The following is an 18654-nucleotide window of genomic DNA, read 5'->3' as shown; positions in this document are numbered from 1 at the left end:
TTGCAACAACTCGCGCAGGAACCCATCAAAGCTGGGAAAGTTTCTACGTAACTAATCGCGATGTAAAATGACTGACTATTCGGTACATTACACCACGTAGCATTTTTCATAAAAAAAAAGGGAACTCGAATGAAAAGTATTTTCGACTTGAAAATGCTATCAGTTGGAAATCTCGATCCGTATCTCTATTCTCGCGGGTGTATAGAGGGCACGAGAGAATCCTCGTGAATATCATTAAAGGGAAGCGAATCTGCCACTCGAACGGACACGAGTAATTTTTTCATTTCACTTTCGAAAGCTTTTAAAAGTACGAATCGACGCGCGCGGCATTGGAAAAAAGGGTAATTTTTCACTTTTTACTAAAAAAAAAAAAAAGCAAAATAGAAGTAGCCTATAGCTGTTTCAGATTCACGCGAATTTCCACGACTCCGAATCGGGAATTCAAAGTAGTATCATGTGCCATTTGCAAGCTTTTCCGTATACTCTCTCCCTCTCTATATATGCGCGTGTGAATAGTTTCTGGTGCACGAGGAGGGCACTATACGCACTAAGCCGATTCGTTTACGAATAAAAGAGAGAGAGAGAAAGAGGGACTAACTCGTGCTAAAAGGGCGCAGCAACGTGGAAAGAATGGATAAATTGAAATTGCGTATACGTATAAAAAAAGCTTATCTATTACAGCTGTATAATAGAAGTGACTTTTTTATCGGCCCCGTGCAGGTGTTCAGGCAGCCGGGCGGGTTTATAACGAGGCGATACCCACGTCAAAGATCGATACGCAGATAGTTGATATATTGGTAAATACGTAATAATGTAATGCGAAGTTATATCTTTAACTGATCGATGGATGCACACGTGCGCGAAATTCTAGCTCGTTATTTTTATTTTTGTCATCGCGCGTTAATTTTATGAGCTACTTGATTGATTTTTTTTTATCGTCTCTCGTCTATATACTAATAATGGCTATTGTCGAGCAACTTCGTAAGATTCACGAAAGACTTTTTCCGAAGATAATAATAATAATAATACTCCGTTCGAGGATGACATTTCGTTTTTTCGTTCTTTCTTTCTTTCTTCGAGTAATAACTTTCGCGCGCGCGCAGCTACGAAAACAAAAGTGTATAAAACCGAGATTCGCCTCGTACTTTTTTGATTGTTTCGCAAAAGCTCGTGATCGTGCGAATCGTAACAAGTGTCTGTCCTTCACCGAATTAGACTGAATGAAGTTGTTTTTTTTCTGTTTCTGTCTGCTCCTCTCTCTCTCTCTCTCTCTCTCTCTCTCTCTTTCTCTCTCTCCTCGTCGTCATCGCGCTTAATAAAAGGATTGTGTTTAGATGTACATATGTAGAATCGATATTTTCTCTCTTGCTACGAACTCGAGCTTGCAAAAAAATCGTTAAAAAAGAGAAGTGAAGGAAAAGAGAGAAGAGTAAGAGAGAACGAAGAAATGTCATTTATTAATAGATCATTATTATGCTGTGGTTTTTAATGATGCCTGGATGCTCGAGTCAATAAACGGAAAGAAACGCGCTATTATATGTATGACCGACATATTTTTTCTCGATACATCGCTGTTATATTGACAAGTCTCGAGTAAATCATAGCGCACACAAAATACATGTATATAAATAATATATTTTCTTCCACGGCGATCGAGACCATTCAATCGAGCACGTATACAATTTTCAATATTCAATTGGAGAGAGGAGTTCATTTGTTGGAAAGGTGAGCAGAAAAGTAACGTATTCGACGAAACCTTCGGTCGAAATTTTGTCCGAGTTTATGAATATACGCACAAATTGAAATTCGCTGCATTATCTGCATTGAAATAAAATATAACGCAGTATTAATGCCGCACAGATGGGCGTAAAAAGGTCATAAACGTAAGTTCGAGTTTTATAAGATCCGGTCTTGGAGGCATTATCGTTCCAAGCTTATCTTGAGTACATACAATACACGTATAAAAGACTCGAAGAAGCTAAAAACTTTTTTACTGATTTTTAAGCAACCTAAGGTAAAGCAATTAAGTGAGAGCTGGAGAGAGGTGTAGAAGTGCGGGGTGGAAAATTGTCCAAGAGCCACGCAGCAACCTAATCTCAATATAAACAAGCCAAGCTGGTACACATAAGACGGAGAATATACGCGGGTGAAGGGGAGGGAGGGGTGGTTAGCACAGCGCATCGATGGGCTTTGACCGATCAATTAGCCGAGAAACACGCGCGCACGTTCGAGGATCATCAACGCAAACGAGTCGCGTGTCAGTGTCTGTGTGCGAATGGGTGTGTTTTGCTACTGCAAAACTCGCGTGTTGGCTAGTACACGTGCCATATATGTTGAGAGCTGACACTATTACCGATCGAGCGCTCGACAGCGGCGGCCAATTATATTCGCTCGGCTTTGGCCAAGGCGCACGCAGGCTCGCCATTTGTCCAGGAGGGATCAAGATGATGATGTTGTGCGAGAGCAAGAGAGGGGTGCGATCCTTTTACCCTTCTTTGTCGAAGCTGTGGATTACTCGTCGCAGCCGCTCTACTCTCAAGGCTCCTCGTGCTCTCTCGCTCGCTCGCTCTCTCTTGAAAGATATCTTATAACGTACACAGCCAGTTACGTGAGCAGCGGAGCTTTTGAAGTTTGACGTCTGCGCGATTCCCTGCCCGATATATAGTCCGTCGAATTGTTCGAGCGAGTAGCAGCAGCTTGCATGTAAAAGTTAACATGCAGGCCAAGATCAAATCTATCAATTCGTCTGCGTTCGAATCGTAATGTTCCATTGATGCATTCGATATTGCAAATACTGTCTTTGTCAATTCTTATAAGTCACCAACAAAATTCGAGGCTAATATCGCGATTGAAACATTAATCTTTTGACGCGCGTAATGGACGATGGTAATTGTTCATTAAAGTCTCAAAAATATATAGAATGAATGAACAAACTCAATGGAAATCACGCTGAGATTTTAAAAAATAGTTTCTTCATAGTTTTTTTTAAATACTTTAGAAATACTTTAATTGAACTAGATATAAAAATCAGGAATTTATTGATTTTTTTTTTAATTTCAACATTTTGAATTTTTCAGAATCTGTTTCGATTCGCTAATTTTTTTGCACTTATAAAAATTCATACGATAATATGATTAAATTCAAATTAACAAATACTTTCTTTGTTTTTTTTCATTTCACATCTACATTATAAAAAAAAAACTATTGAAAAAGCGTTTAAAAGATAATTCGCGCGAGTTTTATTTAATTAAAAAATTATCATGAAAAAAAGTGACATATTATACATCCATAAAGTGTTGAGCATTCTTACCAGGGAAGTCCATTATGGGAACACTGTAGAAAAAGTATCTATAAAGATTGGTATTGTTCGTGTATTACTACACGTTTTAGGACCTCAATTTCTATTACACAGATTTAAAAATAAAAAAATTTCCATCCCGATTTTAGCCTCGAATTTTGCAGAAGATGTTTAGAATTGCTCATTTACACGTGCCACACGCGGCTGGCGAGGATATTATTCCATGCAGCTAGATGAGCTCGAGCGCATAGAGCTTCGCAATACATTAATTGAGCCATCAGCACGCAGCAGTCGACTATCAGACGATGATGTCGAATCGTCGGCTCTATCGTGTATTGGCTATATGTACGCGGCAACGGAAACTAATTTGGTTCAAGAGCCAATATACAAGAGAGAGAGAGAGAGAGAGAGAGATAGAGCGACAGATGATATTGTCAAATAGTGTATGTAGCCGGTCGAAATATCCATGTTCAATCAAACATTACTGTATATAGGCACTCTTTTACGTACAAATATGTATTAGCCTATTGACCGCAGGGAAAGCTCGATTTGCATTCATACGTATTCGACTCAACGCTCGGTATAGCTTTGCTTCGTCTAGCAGCTGCTGCTGCTGAGAATAATAAGCAGCGTAACGAAGAGCCATGGCTGCAGCGTTGGAACGAGGAGTGCAAGGTACACGCAGCAACGCGAGACTCCATTATACGCGTCTATGTGTGCGTGTGTGCGTGTGTGTATGTGTGTGTCGTCGTCGACGGGAAAGATCGAGTGAAAAAGAGCCGCTCGCGCGCGCTGGTCGGCTAATATTTCATCGAGCGTAATTGAGGCTCGGCGCTTCAATTAGATTGCCAACGACGAGCCGCATGGCTGCTAGTGCTACACCGCTGTCGTCCGCAGAGCGAGCGAGAGAGAGAGAAAGACGTGTTCTTGTATCAGGCACTATTATATACGGGCGGAAAAACAGCAGTTCGATTGAATCGAATCCGAGCTTTACTAGCCTAGCTCGCAGTAGTAGGTTTTTGTACAATATAAAGCTCGCCTGTGTATACGTAAGTACGGCGTGCCGACGGTGAGAGATCGGGCAGCATATGCACGTGCGCGACTATACATACATAATATACATCGTACGGCAATAAGTCATTTTACAAAATGCACCTAGTTTTTGCCGAGCGGGTGTATAATGCGAGTGTGTGCGCGTGTGTGGAGCAGCGTATCTCTCTGTTCTCTATCTCTCTCACTCTATCTAATGATAAAGCGTCGCGCGGGCGCGCTTCTTGTTTTTTTTTTCTTTTTTCATCAAGTGTGTACAACGCACGCGGACGAGACTCGACACGCGTGGACTCGTTAAAATGATGGATGCGGCGCAATCTACGTAATTGCAGCTATTTATTCTCATCTCATGAGTATTGTAATACTTTTTCATCGGGATGCGACGTATTTATATGTGTACAGCGTCGCGAGCGATAACATTTTTTCCTCTCGTTCTGTAGTTTACAGTAAAGAAAATTTCGTCCGAGACAATTGCTCGCCAATTGGCTAGCAAAAAATGCAACGAAAGATGTTCCTCGCTGCTCGAGCGACAAACTTTAAAAGCTGCGCGAATGAATCAAACATTACGCATTTCCGTGAGTGCGTGTGAGTGTGTGGGCACAACGTCTGACTTTTTAAAGAAGCTAAAGAAGCGAACGCGGAAAAAGCTATGCGAAGTCAAGTGTAGCTCAGCAAGGCACGTCGTGTGGTCTCTGCTATATGTATTCGCGCGAACCACGCGGGATGAAAATAGCCTCGGACTCGTGATGCTATATGGCTGCTATTGCCGCTACTGCAGTTACGTTTTGCGTGGCGAAGCTTTTCCAATTTTCGAAATTCTCTCTCTCTCTCTCTCTCTCTCTCTCTCTCTCTCTCTCTCATGTATGCTGAGCAATACATCGATGTATTATTTATCACGCCTGAATCTAATGTTCGATTTCGACCTCGACGGCTATACGTATTGTATAGGGTAAGTAATTCCGATTTAGATTGAAAATCGATAAGAGACCGATGTGTATAGTTATTATGCGAACAAAACGTCGTTGTTAATCCAACCAAACTCGAGCAGAGACAGGGAGAGAGATGATGCATTGAATGATGTATTGGGTATGTGGTCATCGAGTAAAACGACGACATACGTAATGTATATATGTGATATCGACGCGTGTACACTATGCGACTGCCTCTAATCGTCAATTGAGACACTCGATCGCAGTATAAGAGCTCTCCTCGAAAACCGACGTCGCGACTTGCAATTTTTAATTCTTCCACTTTATTACGTCATGCGTGCGTCGGGTTTTTTTTCTACTCGATGTTTAGTCGAAACACGTTGAGAGTTATAACAGCGGCTAGCTGAAGCGACCTTGACGAATTTTGCTTTCACGCTTGGCGAGTTCTAAAACAGAGTTGCAATACGATCGCATCGAAGAAAGTTGAAACGACACAATCATATATATGAACGCGTGTATGCTCGGCTACGATCATCGAGTTGCCGATGGTTTAAATAATTCATTCGAGGCATTACGCGCGACATTCGTCGCACACGCACATTTTGGTATATAAATATGTGACCAATACCTGGCACAAACCGTTGCTCGATCGAGGCTTGCGCGCCTGCAGCTGCGTTTGTACATGCATGCGCGGGTACTATATGCGAAGCGAACTCGCGCGTATTGGTTTTAGAACGTGACCGGAGTATCAATTGCGCTTTCTCGTTTAATTCTCCCTGTCTCTCTCCCTCTCTTATTCTCTGTCTCGCGCGTATAGCGGTGGATCGTCAAAGCTGATTTCTCAATGAAAAAAGCTGTGCCCCTCTGCCATTGCAAGCGTATAACTTAATGAATATAAATCGATAAAGAAACGCAAATGCGTAGCTAGGCCAGCGGAAGGAGAAATTAAACTGCGTTTTACCGGAATGAAAAAAAATCCACGGAACTTCAGTGCGGAAATAAACGCACGACGCCAGAAAAAGAGATAAAACCGAAGCGCGGCTAGTCGAGCGTGAAAAGCACACGCATATACGCGTATACTGTATTTTTTTTTATTCGCCCAGGATTAATACGCCTGCAAAGCAGCCAGTGCAGCGAGTAGCGATTTAACGGTGTTTTTTTTTTGTTTTTTTATTTGAATGAGTCACCCCGCATCTTAAGGAGGTTCGATAGTAAACTTCATGTCTTTAGAAACGCCTGAAACTTTTTTATTTCAATCTTTGATAAGAACTGAATGCACTGTTAAAATCTTAGATTGATCTACAATCTAGTTTTCGAGAAAAAAAAAATCAAAAACGACGTCTTATACATGGGTCTTATGGGGAAAGTTACAACAATGTCACAAAAAAAGCATTATGCAAACGAATTAGTCTTAAGAAATAAAAAAAAAACTATTTTTTAGAAAGCCAAGAAGGTATTGATCATTTTGAAAAAAAAAACGACTCGTTTTACAACACCGAATGCTCAATAAACAAGTCTAAAAACGTGAGATTCTGAGCCACGCGAGCCGAAATGTCGCGTTTTTACACGTTCATCGCTGTATTTCAGCTAGTAAAAATAAAATGTACTCTATGAAAAATAGGTATTTCGATGGGAAATTTCCTCAGCTTTCGATTGAGACTACTTTAAAAAATCTTAAAAATGCGCTTTTTGAGATATTTAATGTTAAAAGTTTATTTTTACAATTTTCCGTGGAAAATGGAAAATTTTTGAAAATCTGACTTCATCATCGGAAAGCTGAGGAAATTTCCAATCGAAATCATAAGTCACATATTTTTTTTAAGTGCGTTTAGGGGGTTTTTCAGCGAGATAGAAGTTAAGCAGTTTCGCCTATAAGTGCCGTGCAGCCGCTGCATGCTATTTTGCTAATAATATTTTGTTTTCATGAGTTGGTATCACTACTTCGTGCCCGTGTATAAGCATAGGCGACCCCCTCGCCCCGCCTGCCCCTTGAAAGTGCTATCGAACCTCCTTAAGCGGATCTGTAATCAAAGCATCACGCATCGTTCGTCAGCTAAGAATTCTTTTTTTTTGCTCAATGCATATAATATAATATAAAAAAAGCGTTCGTTTTTCAGGAAGATCCGATCCTCTATCGCCATGATCGATCGACTATATAATACTACAACCACGTTCGCACTTTATAGCTATTTCATTCTGGGTACGGCCTTGGTCTATTTCAGCCTTATCGAGGTGGTGCCGAGCGCCGTGGCAACGCGTATAATCCTCAAAATTATAAGCTATGGTAACCACCCGGAACCGAGACACGCAGATGTATCGAAACGATAAGTTCGATAAATGTACATGATACAATATGGTAAAATAGAAAATGCGATCGCTCGGAGCCACAAATGTCACAGTTCCGTATGATATTGTATAGTAGAGTTCACTGCTGTAGAGAGGAGAGGAGGATCGCGCAAGGTTGCACTTAGTCTAGCCAACATCAACATCGTCACGCACACGGCTGTCTCTCTCTCTCTCTTACTCGGTCTGCTGACGCACGAGCCGATATCTCTCGGTTTTTTTTTCGTGCCTCGTATGTCTACTATGGCTGACCTTTTCCACTCGCATTGCACGCGCGCATACACATACACGCATAGCCATACGCGCGGTGACAACGACGTCGCTTCGCGCGCATCGAGCGACCAGTTAACAGGCCAGCAGTTGAAACTACTTGTGTATTATGATGAATATTTCACCAAACGATGGTCGATTCGAATGCGCATGCTGGACCTTTGCGATCGAAATATTCTCTGGAATTTACGATTCTCGTGTTTTTGCTAGTAAATCACGCTCCGAGCCGAGCTCGTGGAAAATATGACGTTGGATACAAACCGTAAGTGTAATTGAATTTATTATAGCATGAAAAATATTCACCTCTAACGGCTAGTCATCAATTTTGATTCATGAATTCCATATCGGTCTAAGGTAAGGGCTATCGCAACAGTGACTTACAGCAAATGGGCTGTGCACCTTGGCAGACTTGCGTCCCTAAAAATCTAATTTGTAAAACTAATCGCGTCGGGGGCGAAACTCGATTTTAAAACCAACAGGCTTCAAGATTTTTCACTTAATTTATTCGATTTTCCATTGTAACGATTTCTGTGCGATAATAACAAAATTATTATTGAAGTAAATCTTTCAAAAATTCTAGTTTATGTGAAAAATCGATTGTCGAGACAAATCAGTAGCGAAGGCGGAAACAAAACAAGGTCATCGAAGTTTTTTCTTCCGCGATTTTATTTATCCTTTGATTCACTTTCTTTTTCTTATTCTTCTCCTCATGCTTTTTTTGCTTCTTTGGATCAGTACAACTCAATTAAGAGAAACAATATATACCAAAAAGTGAGAATAAAGTTGAAGAAAAAAAGAAAGAATACGAAGACGAAAAGAATAAGAGAGTGAGAAAAGTTTTCCCTGTTCTTCTAAATTAACCGAGCCAGGTCGTATATATATTTTTCTTCGTCCGACGTATCAAAGTCAGTCGGGAGAAATTTCGTCCGCGCAAGTTTTTATTGGGTCGTGCAAGCTCGAACGTATTTTTTACGTTCGGCTTTAAGCAGCCGTATAGAGAAGAGTTACAGCAAGTGCCCTATATATATATATATCATGCATAGAACGAGACTACTGCACTCGAAGAGAAAAAAGCTTGCGAGGCCTCTTCTTGCCGCCGCCCTGCACTTTGATACACGAGAAACAGCTCTTTTCCTGGGTACTTTTTTACTCTTCCAGCCCTGTCAGCTCTGATTTTCGGATAATTTTCTCGATTTTACCCGCGCTGCCACTTTCGCTTCGAATTTTCCGGCGATGCCAGGAAGAGAAAGACAAAAGACGAGGAGAAATGCACGAGCGTCGTAACTCGCCAAGGCGAGCGTTTAAAAGCGCGACATTGTCTTGCGTACTTTCGATTTTTATTACGCGCAGCCGAATAAAATGCGCGAAGAATAAAACTGTACGCGCATTGCGCGTAATGTGCTTTTTCTTGGGAATCATATGTATACAAACACACATACAAATGGCATCGATTGTGAAGATGAGACGCTATACTTGCACCGATGCGAACAGGAAGGCAAAAAAAAAAGAAGGAAGATATCGATCGACGCACAACTTTTTTTATCGCAATAACACTTTCCATTTATAAACGCGACTGAGCTCTCCTCGCTAAACTACGCTCATACCCATTTCCATATAGATGATGTTATTAAAACCAAGGTAGCTTTCTGCGAAAAAGTGGCGAAATTGCGCGCTCGGCGCAGAAAAAAAAACTACCGTGCGCGCAAACTTTTGCTCAAAATGACGATATGCAGCGGCGCGGTGGAGCATCGGAGAGAAAAAAATCATGTAACTTTTTATTATTCGACTCCTGTTTTTTAATAAACACGCTGCAGAGCCGCGATGAAATACTTTACGTCACTGGTAGTGCAGGTCTCTCTTGGCAACGAAAGCAAGGAAACAAAAAAATAATAGAATTCAGTGCGAACTCGAGGATTAATTGTTTGCCATTTTTTGCTACTGCGGCTGCTATATCAATTTCAGTACTTGTTGAACCTAGGCGCTGATTTTTTCGATTTTTTTTCAATCTGAGTAAAATTCGTTGACTCGGAGATAACGTAACAAAATCTGCGTATTTCTATTTTATCGCGTTTTATCGGGCATCAGAGATCGCTGAAAATTTGTTCAATTAGAATAACATTTGCACGTGGAGAAAAATTGATTGAATAAAAAAATTTTCCGCTATTTTAATATTGCACTTCATTTCTTTTGATCTTTTGATCCCTTTTTTGCGAGGGCAAACAATTTTTTTTTCTCGTTATCATAGAAAAAAAGGAGGAAAATATAGGTTCGTAAATCTACGATCAGGCGAAATGCTCGAGGGAAAAATCAATGTCTCTAAGAGCAGTGGTGGCAGCGACAGAGCGCGGGTGGCAGCAGGCTGCGAGTTTATTTAAAGTAGACCACCACATTCCACAATAACGAGCATCGAGGGAAAAGGGCGGCCGAAAAGCCCTCCTTTACAAGTTGATACCGGTAGCAGAGCAGTACGTGTGTCGTATTAGAGTCGCTCTCTTTTTTTTCAAATTCGAAATGTGTGACGTCTTTTTAACCCGTAATGAGGATGCGGGAAGAAAAAATGAACGCGTCTTATTTTTCGTCAACCATTTGGAGGAAAAAAATATTTTCTTCGCCGTATATCCAGATTATTGTCTTGTTAAGTATACATCGATAAGTTTTGTATTGCGCACGCGAATGACCTGGTTCGCGAACGAATAATTTATAGAAAAACCGCTTCATAATAATTCACCTCATTAATCGTGCAGAGCACTTTTCTCTCTCGCTTTTTTTTCTCTTTTTTCGTTGAAAAATTGAACGAATCGCTTGTACTTTTGCTTGCGTGGCGTGTGAGAAATGCAACATCCCTCGAGCACTACCCGTATGATAAACTGCTCCAGTCGCGCAAGCTTTTTTTTTCCTTGACTTTCAACCCCGAAGGTAATTCTCGATGGGTTTTGTACTCTACAACTGCGCTAAATCGGTTTGCCCTGATATATCCGTACAATGTTATTCTTTATCCTGATTACTGCTAGAGTTAAATTCTATTAAGGAAAAAATTCACTCTTTAAAAGCAAAGTAGTGTATAGCTGCTAGCTTTTTTTCAATTTTTTTCAAAAAAAAAAGTTTTTCTGGGGTCGACGAAAGCCATTACTGCGTGATAAAGTAAAATTGTATTTGAACTTGATTAAATTGATTCCAAGCTGTTCTTTTTGCAGAAATGACTCGTTGGGTCGTGCACTCGGTATGAACACATATAACACACACACACGTTTGCAACCCACATGAACGCGCTTGCAGTCAAAGAAATAAGAAATTTTGTTTAGCAAGGCGGTATTGTCCAGTTGAGCTTTTGTGCTTGCGCGGCTTGATGGACACTCGGTAAAATGGCTTTTTTGTTGAGGAATTCCATCCAGGTCGGCTCTGAAGACCTTTCGATGGTTGCGACATTGTTCCAACTGCAAGTAGTTTCATGAAAGTCAAGGTGTTGACTGAAGCGCGCAAGACGAATGTGATATGTATATATATATATATATATATATATACAGAGAGAAAGAGAGAAAAAAGCCCGCCGCAAGCACCGAAAAGAAAAACAACCATAGTAAGCCCACGACACATTGTCGACGTATTACAAGCTACTCGAATGAGATATAATATTTCCGAGGGAAAATTACCAAGAAAAAAATGTTGACCGCAAGAAGAATAGTGTGGGTAAAGGAAGGGAATAAACTCTTCTTACCTACACTTTAAGCGACGTATAAATACAGATGAAGCGAACGGCAAAAATGTCTATCGAGCTATATCTTTCGATGGTACGGTGATGTCCAACTCGATTATTCACGCGCAAACATAGGCAGCGAATTTTTGGGGTCGAGTACATTTTGGATGCATGTATGTGCGCTCGCTCACGACTCTGCATAAAATGTCCTTCGGAATTTTCAAATGCTCTTTCCCTGCTCGCTCTCCGTTCGCTATGTAAAAAACGCCTCTTCTTCTTTTTTTGTGTTGCATCGCGTGTGTTCGTCTCGGTTATAGTACATGCAAAAGCCCGAATCAATCGATACGTAACAAGGTACTTGCTGCAAAATCTCTGCGCCTGATTGTTTTCCGTTTTCGGTTGCGCGCGCGCGCGCGCACCCTACGGCCGACAGCTGTTTTCTGGAAATAACGATCGGCAGCCAGTTTATAGAATCACTATTTGATGTTTATCTGAATAGCGGCCGAAACCCATGATAAGCAAATTCGGTTCGAACGATATTCTGGCACATATTTCGTTCACGTGATCGCGGCAGCGGTTTATTGCAACGCAAGCTGCTGCTTCTGTTATAAGACGGACGGAAATTTTTAAAATGCTTTTGCGCCTCGATTTTCAGATCGAAGCTTTTCGACAGTTGAGAGCCGATAACACAGAGGGATCGTCGTGCATTTTTCAATAGCGCGAGATTTTCGTCGCGCGAGTATAGTTCACGGCGCTCCAATGCGATGAATAAGCAATGAGCTAGCCTGTTTTATTGTGCCTTGGTTAATGCGTCGCTGCAAGCTCGGGTCGGGGCAAACATATACACACGAACAGCTGCGCGTAAGCAAGTGCTGCTATTTTGGATCAATTCGTTAAGATAAGGCTCGCCAAAGTGTATAGGTAGGAAAAGGACAAATAGGCTTTCATTGCATCATCGGAGAGCTCTTGTCTCTGCTACTGACGCAGCACGTGGACAATGGAAAGTTTCATCCGTTATATAGCAGAGCAGCTGCGCGGCAGAAAATATATAAACGCAGCCACGCGCAATGCATCGGCGATAATAACTCAGGCTCGAATATGTATATTCGATTTTGTTGTACGTACGCGCTGCAGTAAAGATAAGAAATATGATCGCGAGCAGGAATTTGCGCATCCGACAGAAACACACACGGCGACACAAAACGAGCCTCGATGATAAATCTAGGTCACTCGTAGTCGCGCGGAACTGGTCAAAATCTCTTTTTGTGTCGGATACACCTACACGCAACAAAGAGAGGCAACAGAGAAAAAGAGAGAGAAACGCGCAGAGCACTGATACATCGATGAGCTTTATCGAGTTTCTCCCACGAAATAATTGAAAATGCACAGATAAGGGATGAGAGGGGGAGAGAGAAAGTTAGGTAAAGTAAGAGCGATAAGATTTTCGAACAAATCGGACTTTGTACTTTTTAGCTGTCAGCCGGTGGAAGCTTTTTCTTTGTTCTCCGCCCATCAATGCTGCGGGAATATAAACGGAAAAGAAGGAAGAGCGAGATTAATTTCGCGCTAAGGTAAGAGGAATAATTTGAATGGATTCTTACATAGAAATATTTGACAAAGTGCGAAAAGCTCTTTGATGATCCCACGCGCGCTACCCGAGCTCGTAGGTTAAAACGCGTACTGCCACCGTGTCTATAAGCTGCGCTAAGTAATTAGTACGATGATATATGCGTTCTTGTTCCTCGACGTGCGCGCGCGACGTTTTTAATTAAATGTGCATCACGCGTCGAACACACATGTGTATGGGCGCGCTTCAGCTATTTCATTAAAGGCCAGCGGCGAGCTTTTGCGCGCAACGAGTGTACGACGCCCGCCATCCGTTTGGCACATTTTTTCGGACGCGCGCGTACGCTTAACTCGATTTTAATCGTTAAGCGCAATTATTCCTCGATGATCTCCGTTCGCGTGTATTGTTCGAATGTTTTCGAAGCGAGCGTATATAGCTCCCGACAGCTTGAACGCGTGCAAACACAATACACTTGTAAACATAGCCGAGGAGCGGGAGAATCTATCGTGTTTTGTTTACGAAAACTTTTTAGATCAATTAAGTAGATTATTGTGCGAACGAGGTCGATCAAATAGAGGACGCGAATGAAAAGCTCATTAGACTTTAACAAGCCTTATGTCCTTTACATAATAATGTATATCGATTCGGCGTATTTGCGTCGTGCGCGCGTCGGGGCGAGGGAGGGCAAGAGAAACATACCGAAAGCCAAGCGAAAACACGAGCGTACATGCACAGAGAGCGTACATCGAGCTCGAGACACAAAGAGAAAGAGAAGAGAGATATATGTAGGCGCTACAGAGGGAAATTCTGAGCATAGACACATAGGCCTCGATACATCTGCGGAGCAAATCAGTCGAGAGTCAGAGAACGTCGAAGCTTTTAGCAACATTAGTGCGCGGCTGTTTGACTTGCAAGCACAGCCTCGCGCGTGGTCGCCTCACTCTCTTTCTCTTTTAACTGCGCATATAACATGTGCTCATGTATACTCTCGGATGCTCGCGTTACTAGCTGCTGCTGCTACTGCTTTCTAGCTGTTTATAAATCGAGGGCAGAAAACGGCGTTGCAGCTGCACACTGTGTATGGCCCTCCTCTACGCGTGTGCCTCGTGCTATACTTGTGCCTGTGTGCATTGCTCGGCGGCTTTCTCGAGAGAGAAAGAGAGAGAGAGAGAAGGAGGTACAAACGAGGAGCTTGCGCGCGCACTAGTCCAGTAGCAGCCAGTGCAAGTGCGCGACTACCGCGTGTGTTTGTAAACACGCGACTAAGTTTTTTTCGGAACTCTATCTGCTCGATTTACTTTCTCTACTCATATATGTATATACATACTGCAACAATGTATATGCGCTTCTATATGCTCGCGCGGTAGCCAAGCCAGCCTTGCGAGTGACGTGCTTTAATAGGAACTTTCTACGCAGCGTTTTATGTGTGCTACGTCCAAGTTACACGTGCACGCACGAGCTTTTACAGCGCGAGTCTTGTGTCACTCGTACGCGAGGGGTGGTAACTTTTTTTTTCTCCGCTCTCGGAGCTTGCAATTTTTCACAAAAGCAGTTCAAGAGCCGCTGGACTGAAAACAAAGAGAGCTTTGCTTGCCGCACGCGTTAAAAAGTTTCTGTAAACTCAGGCACACGCTCGCGTCCAAAGAATATTCGAATCGGCCGTTTTCCCTACCCACGCGCTCTTGCTTTTAACGTCGAAATTATAACTTCGTTAGGCAATCTAATTTCATCAAAGTGAAGTACTAGAGATTCGAGCTGAAGTAAAAATAAACAACAACGAGTAAATTGTAATTGACTATTATTAAATCAATTCGTAGCTCGGTTAATTTCTCAAAGCTCTTAAAACAACACGTGTAATGGGTTTTTTTTTTCATTCGAAAGCTAATATTGCAGAGAAAGGTCATCTCTATAAAGCTTGTAATGGACTTTAAAAACATCATGTATACAAGCGACCTACAAAACTAGCGTAGAGCCAATGTGTGCATCGTCAAACGTGGATCGAGCGAATAATCAATAGATCTTGGAGGGCGAGAAAAAAAAGATGATAACTCGTTGGATTGATTATCTATATTTAAGCAGTTTAGCTCGGGGGCAAAGTTTGACGAGCGAGAAACTGCCTATTGCCCAAAATATTTCGCTCTACACACCCATAGCAGCACGTATTTACTCTCCTCTCCTCTCTCTCTCTCTCTCTCTCTCTTTCTCTAACGAATGATCACTAAACTTTTACTTTTAGCCTCGGCAAAGTTTATCCGATAAACGCGCGCGAAAATAAGCAGCTTTGAAGTATGGCTTGGGCGAACGGTTGAGTCGAGTCGAGCGATCGGTTAGTCTAATGATTATTATTACGTCGAACAAAACGTAGTGATGTATTTATACGCGTACGTATATATATGATGTAGCGAGTCAATTTTGGGAAGTGCGAGCTGCTTTGAAAGAAACATTAGTTTTAATTGTATGGCGCGTGCGGAACGTGCCCGATCGCCTGCCTCTGGATGACGAACAAAAGCGAGCCTCGAGCTTGCGAGAACGTATCCCCCTTTTTTCCCGTTCGGCCGCGCACAGCCACGTATATACGCACGCGCGCATGCAAGATGCAGCCGAGTCATTGACTCGAGCCAGGCACCGACTTGCCTAAATAATATACGCACTGTTTATTTGACTATCCGATCCGATCAAGCGATTTGCTAATAAACTAATCAATCCGCTTGCGGCCCCCGTGCTCCGTTATGCTGCAGCCTGATTACCATTTGAAATAGTCTCTGGCTGCACGCGGAGAAACAATGGAGCGAGCGACTATACTCCGAGAGCTTGCCGAGCTGCGTGTTTGTGTAAGCTGCAGTTGTAACCGCATTACAGAGGTGCATACAGTGCCAGCAAGATATAGTCGCTTTAAAACCGATTCACCTATCGAATTTCCGATGAAAATCAAGAGGAATCGAAAGAAAATAAAGTGCCAATGTAGAGGTAGATAGTTACGTACGTATAGGTGTATAGGTCTTTCTTTTCTCATGGAGAGAGATAGAGAGAAAAATAAACATCGAGCTCGCGCTTTGACATTGATATATACGTTGCTCTCGAGATTCGATCGAGATTCTTCGAGTGCCAACGTCCTGATGGAGTCGCGCGCGCGCTACCGAAATAGCACGTCGTCTCAGCAGCACACACGCAACCAACGACGACGACGACGACGACGACGCATGCACACCGCGCGACTTATTATATAGATAGAAAGGTACATGAAATAGAAAAAAATGTCAGGGTCGAGTCGATCTTTGAATAATGAGGCATGTATTTTTTTTCTCTCTTTCGGGTATATATACAGATATAGGTGCAGTTCAAAAGCCGGGCCCGATGCTGGCTGGCTTTTAACTTTACTCGCTATGCAGGCAAGGTCGAATAAATCCACGCGAGAGAGGAAAGAGTCTCGATGTATAATTCTCTTTTACTCGACTCACACATACGCAGGTACTTTGGCGAGCTATATGCAAGCATTTATGTAAACAATCTGGCGCGTTTCGCGCTGCCGTACGTGTGTGTGTGTGTGTGTGTGTGCGCGTGTGTGTGTATTCGCGCGCGATCGTGAATATGTATCGTAACACAGAGCGGCCCGCGAGTATATATAGAGAGAATCATCATCATCGGTCGAAAATAGCCGCGCTTTGGGCCACGCACGATGCATGTACTTAAGTGTAATGATATATATTATATATGAATGAACGAGTCGCGCGACTACGCGAGCAGCTGAGAGAGAAAGAGAGGAAGGCGAAGCTTTCGTGCTCGACCTGTAAAGATCTCTACAATAGCGAGTCGGGAGTTTTCTCGAGCGCATTTCATGTACACTGGGTCTATAGCTATATGTTATACCGACTCCACTTTATACGTACAACGAGGGGGGTTAAGGTGAAGAGAAAAAAAAGCTCCAGAGCGAAAAAGCTCGTGTAATATAATCGGTCTCGCTCTGCCAATGTGGCAGCGGTACACCACAGAGGGAGAGAGAGAGAGAGAGAGAGAGATTTAAAATAATGACGTTAATAAAAATGGAGACGAACCTTGGATCCGGCAGGACGATCTTCTTGCTCGCCCTGGCTGCCGGCGTGCACTTGCTCTTCTCCATCGCCATGAGATAGCTCACGTCGGCCAGCACGGCCTCGAGGTCCGCCATTCTGCTGACTTTGGCCGATAGCTTCCTTTTTTATATTGTTATTATACTGTGTTTTTATTGTGTCGTCGTACGTATGTACGCCCTCGCGCGCACGAAAAACGCGAGAACGGCCGACCGGACCCGTATGCCGTATGTGCGTGTGTGTTTATCACGGAGACAGAGAGACACACGGTACGCACTTTAGGCAGATCCGACGATGAGTAAATGACAGTCTTCGAGCTGTCCGAGTCACAACACTCAAGAGATCATCGAACGACCACGACACGCACACACACAAACACGCACAAGTTGACACTCTAACACCACAGTATTCACGCAATTTTCCTTATAAATATTGTTGTCGTCGTCGTCGTCGTCGTTGTTGTTGTGCACTGCACTAGGCGCCTATTTCGCGTAAGCCACAGAACACGCGTCCATCCCGTGTTTACCTTTCGTAATATCCGGGTTGTATCGTGTATCACCTTACGCACAATATATCGCAATTACGCGAGTTTTATTATAGTACGAAAATAAGCGCTAATAGAGGCTCCAGGAACACGGCAAACCGACTCGTTCCCGCTGTAAACGTAGTTCGGGTATATATTTGTTTCGTGCGCTGTTTGCGTTCGCAGACGTCGCCTTAGACGTCGCATGCGCCTATACAGAGAAACGCGAAAGAGCCTCGTCTACTTGGCGTTCGAAAGGTAGACGACGGGCTCGGAGCCAAGCAGACGCCTCTGCTTCTGCTGCTGGTACTTATGTTGTTGTTGTTGTAGTCGCTGCTGCTGCTTGCCGTCCGTAAAGCAAGGCATGTTGCTGCTATCGCGCTATTTCTCGACTCGGTTTATCATCACCAATAATTGCGGTGTCGATTACACTGCGCTCTCCGTGATTTCAGAGGTTATACAGGTACGTTGGAATCGCGGAGGACGGCCGACGACCGTAAGACCGTGGCAAAATAATCTTGCACTGCGATCACTGCTGCTGTTGCTGCTGCTGTTGCTCCTCCTCTCGATTTCCCATGCTCGACGACGTGACTCTCGTGTCGCTGCTCTTTCGGAGCGCTTGACGTATTTCCTGCGACAATAACAATCGCGAGGACTCATTCGGCTGTCGCACGGCCTCGACACCTCTTGTCTTTTCTATGTTTTTTTTCTTTTCGTTCTTTTTTTATTTTGCTTTTGTCGCTACGCGCACGCACGAGCGAAAACGAGCGACGAGACGGCGAGCACAGTATACATCGTGAATCGCACTATACGATTATAATGTATGCACTGTCGCGAGCACTGCGCTGCTACTGCTGCTGCTGCTGCTGCTGTTGCTACTGCTGCTGCTGATGCACATGGGAAGGGGGGCGGT

The 18654-nt window shown here is 43.0% G+C and overlaps 1 protein-coding gene across 2 annotated transcripts in view; it reads right to left on the bottom strand.

Annotated features, from left to right (window-relative positions):
• Positions 1-18622, bottom strand: part of LOC106648977 (G protein-coupled receptor kinase 1) — a 55143-nt gene extending 36521 nt beyond the window's left edge. The window contains exon 1 of one of the 2 annotated variants that reach the window (XM_014366212.2): positions 17204-18622. In XM_014366212.2, coding sequence (XP_014221698.1) covers positions 17204-17316 — 113 coding nt within the window. In that variant the 5' untranslated portion in view covers positions 17317-18622. The remainder of the gene's footprint in view (positions 1-17203) is intronic. The other variant, XM_014366213.1, reaches the window with a different exon arrangement.
• Positions 18623-18654: the final 32 nt, after the last annotated feature.

This window comes from Trichogramma pretiosum, unplaced genomic scaffold (assembly GCF_000599845.2).
Source record: "Trichogramma pretiosum strain Unisexual culture from Peru unplaced genomic scaffold, Tpre_2.0 scaffold22, whole genome shotgun sequence".
NCBI classification, from domain to species: domain Eukaryota; kingdom Metazoa; phylum Arthropoda; class Insecta; order Hymenoptera; family Trichogrammatidae; genus Trichogramma; species Trichogramma pretiosum.
Note: the sequence above shows the minus strand (reverse complement) of the source record. Positions and strands in the feature narration are given on the sequence as shown.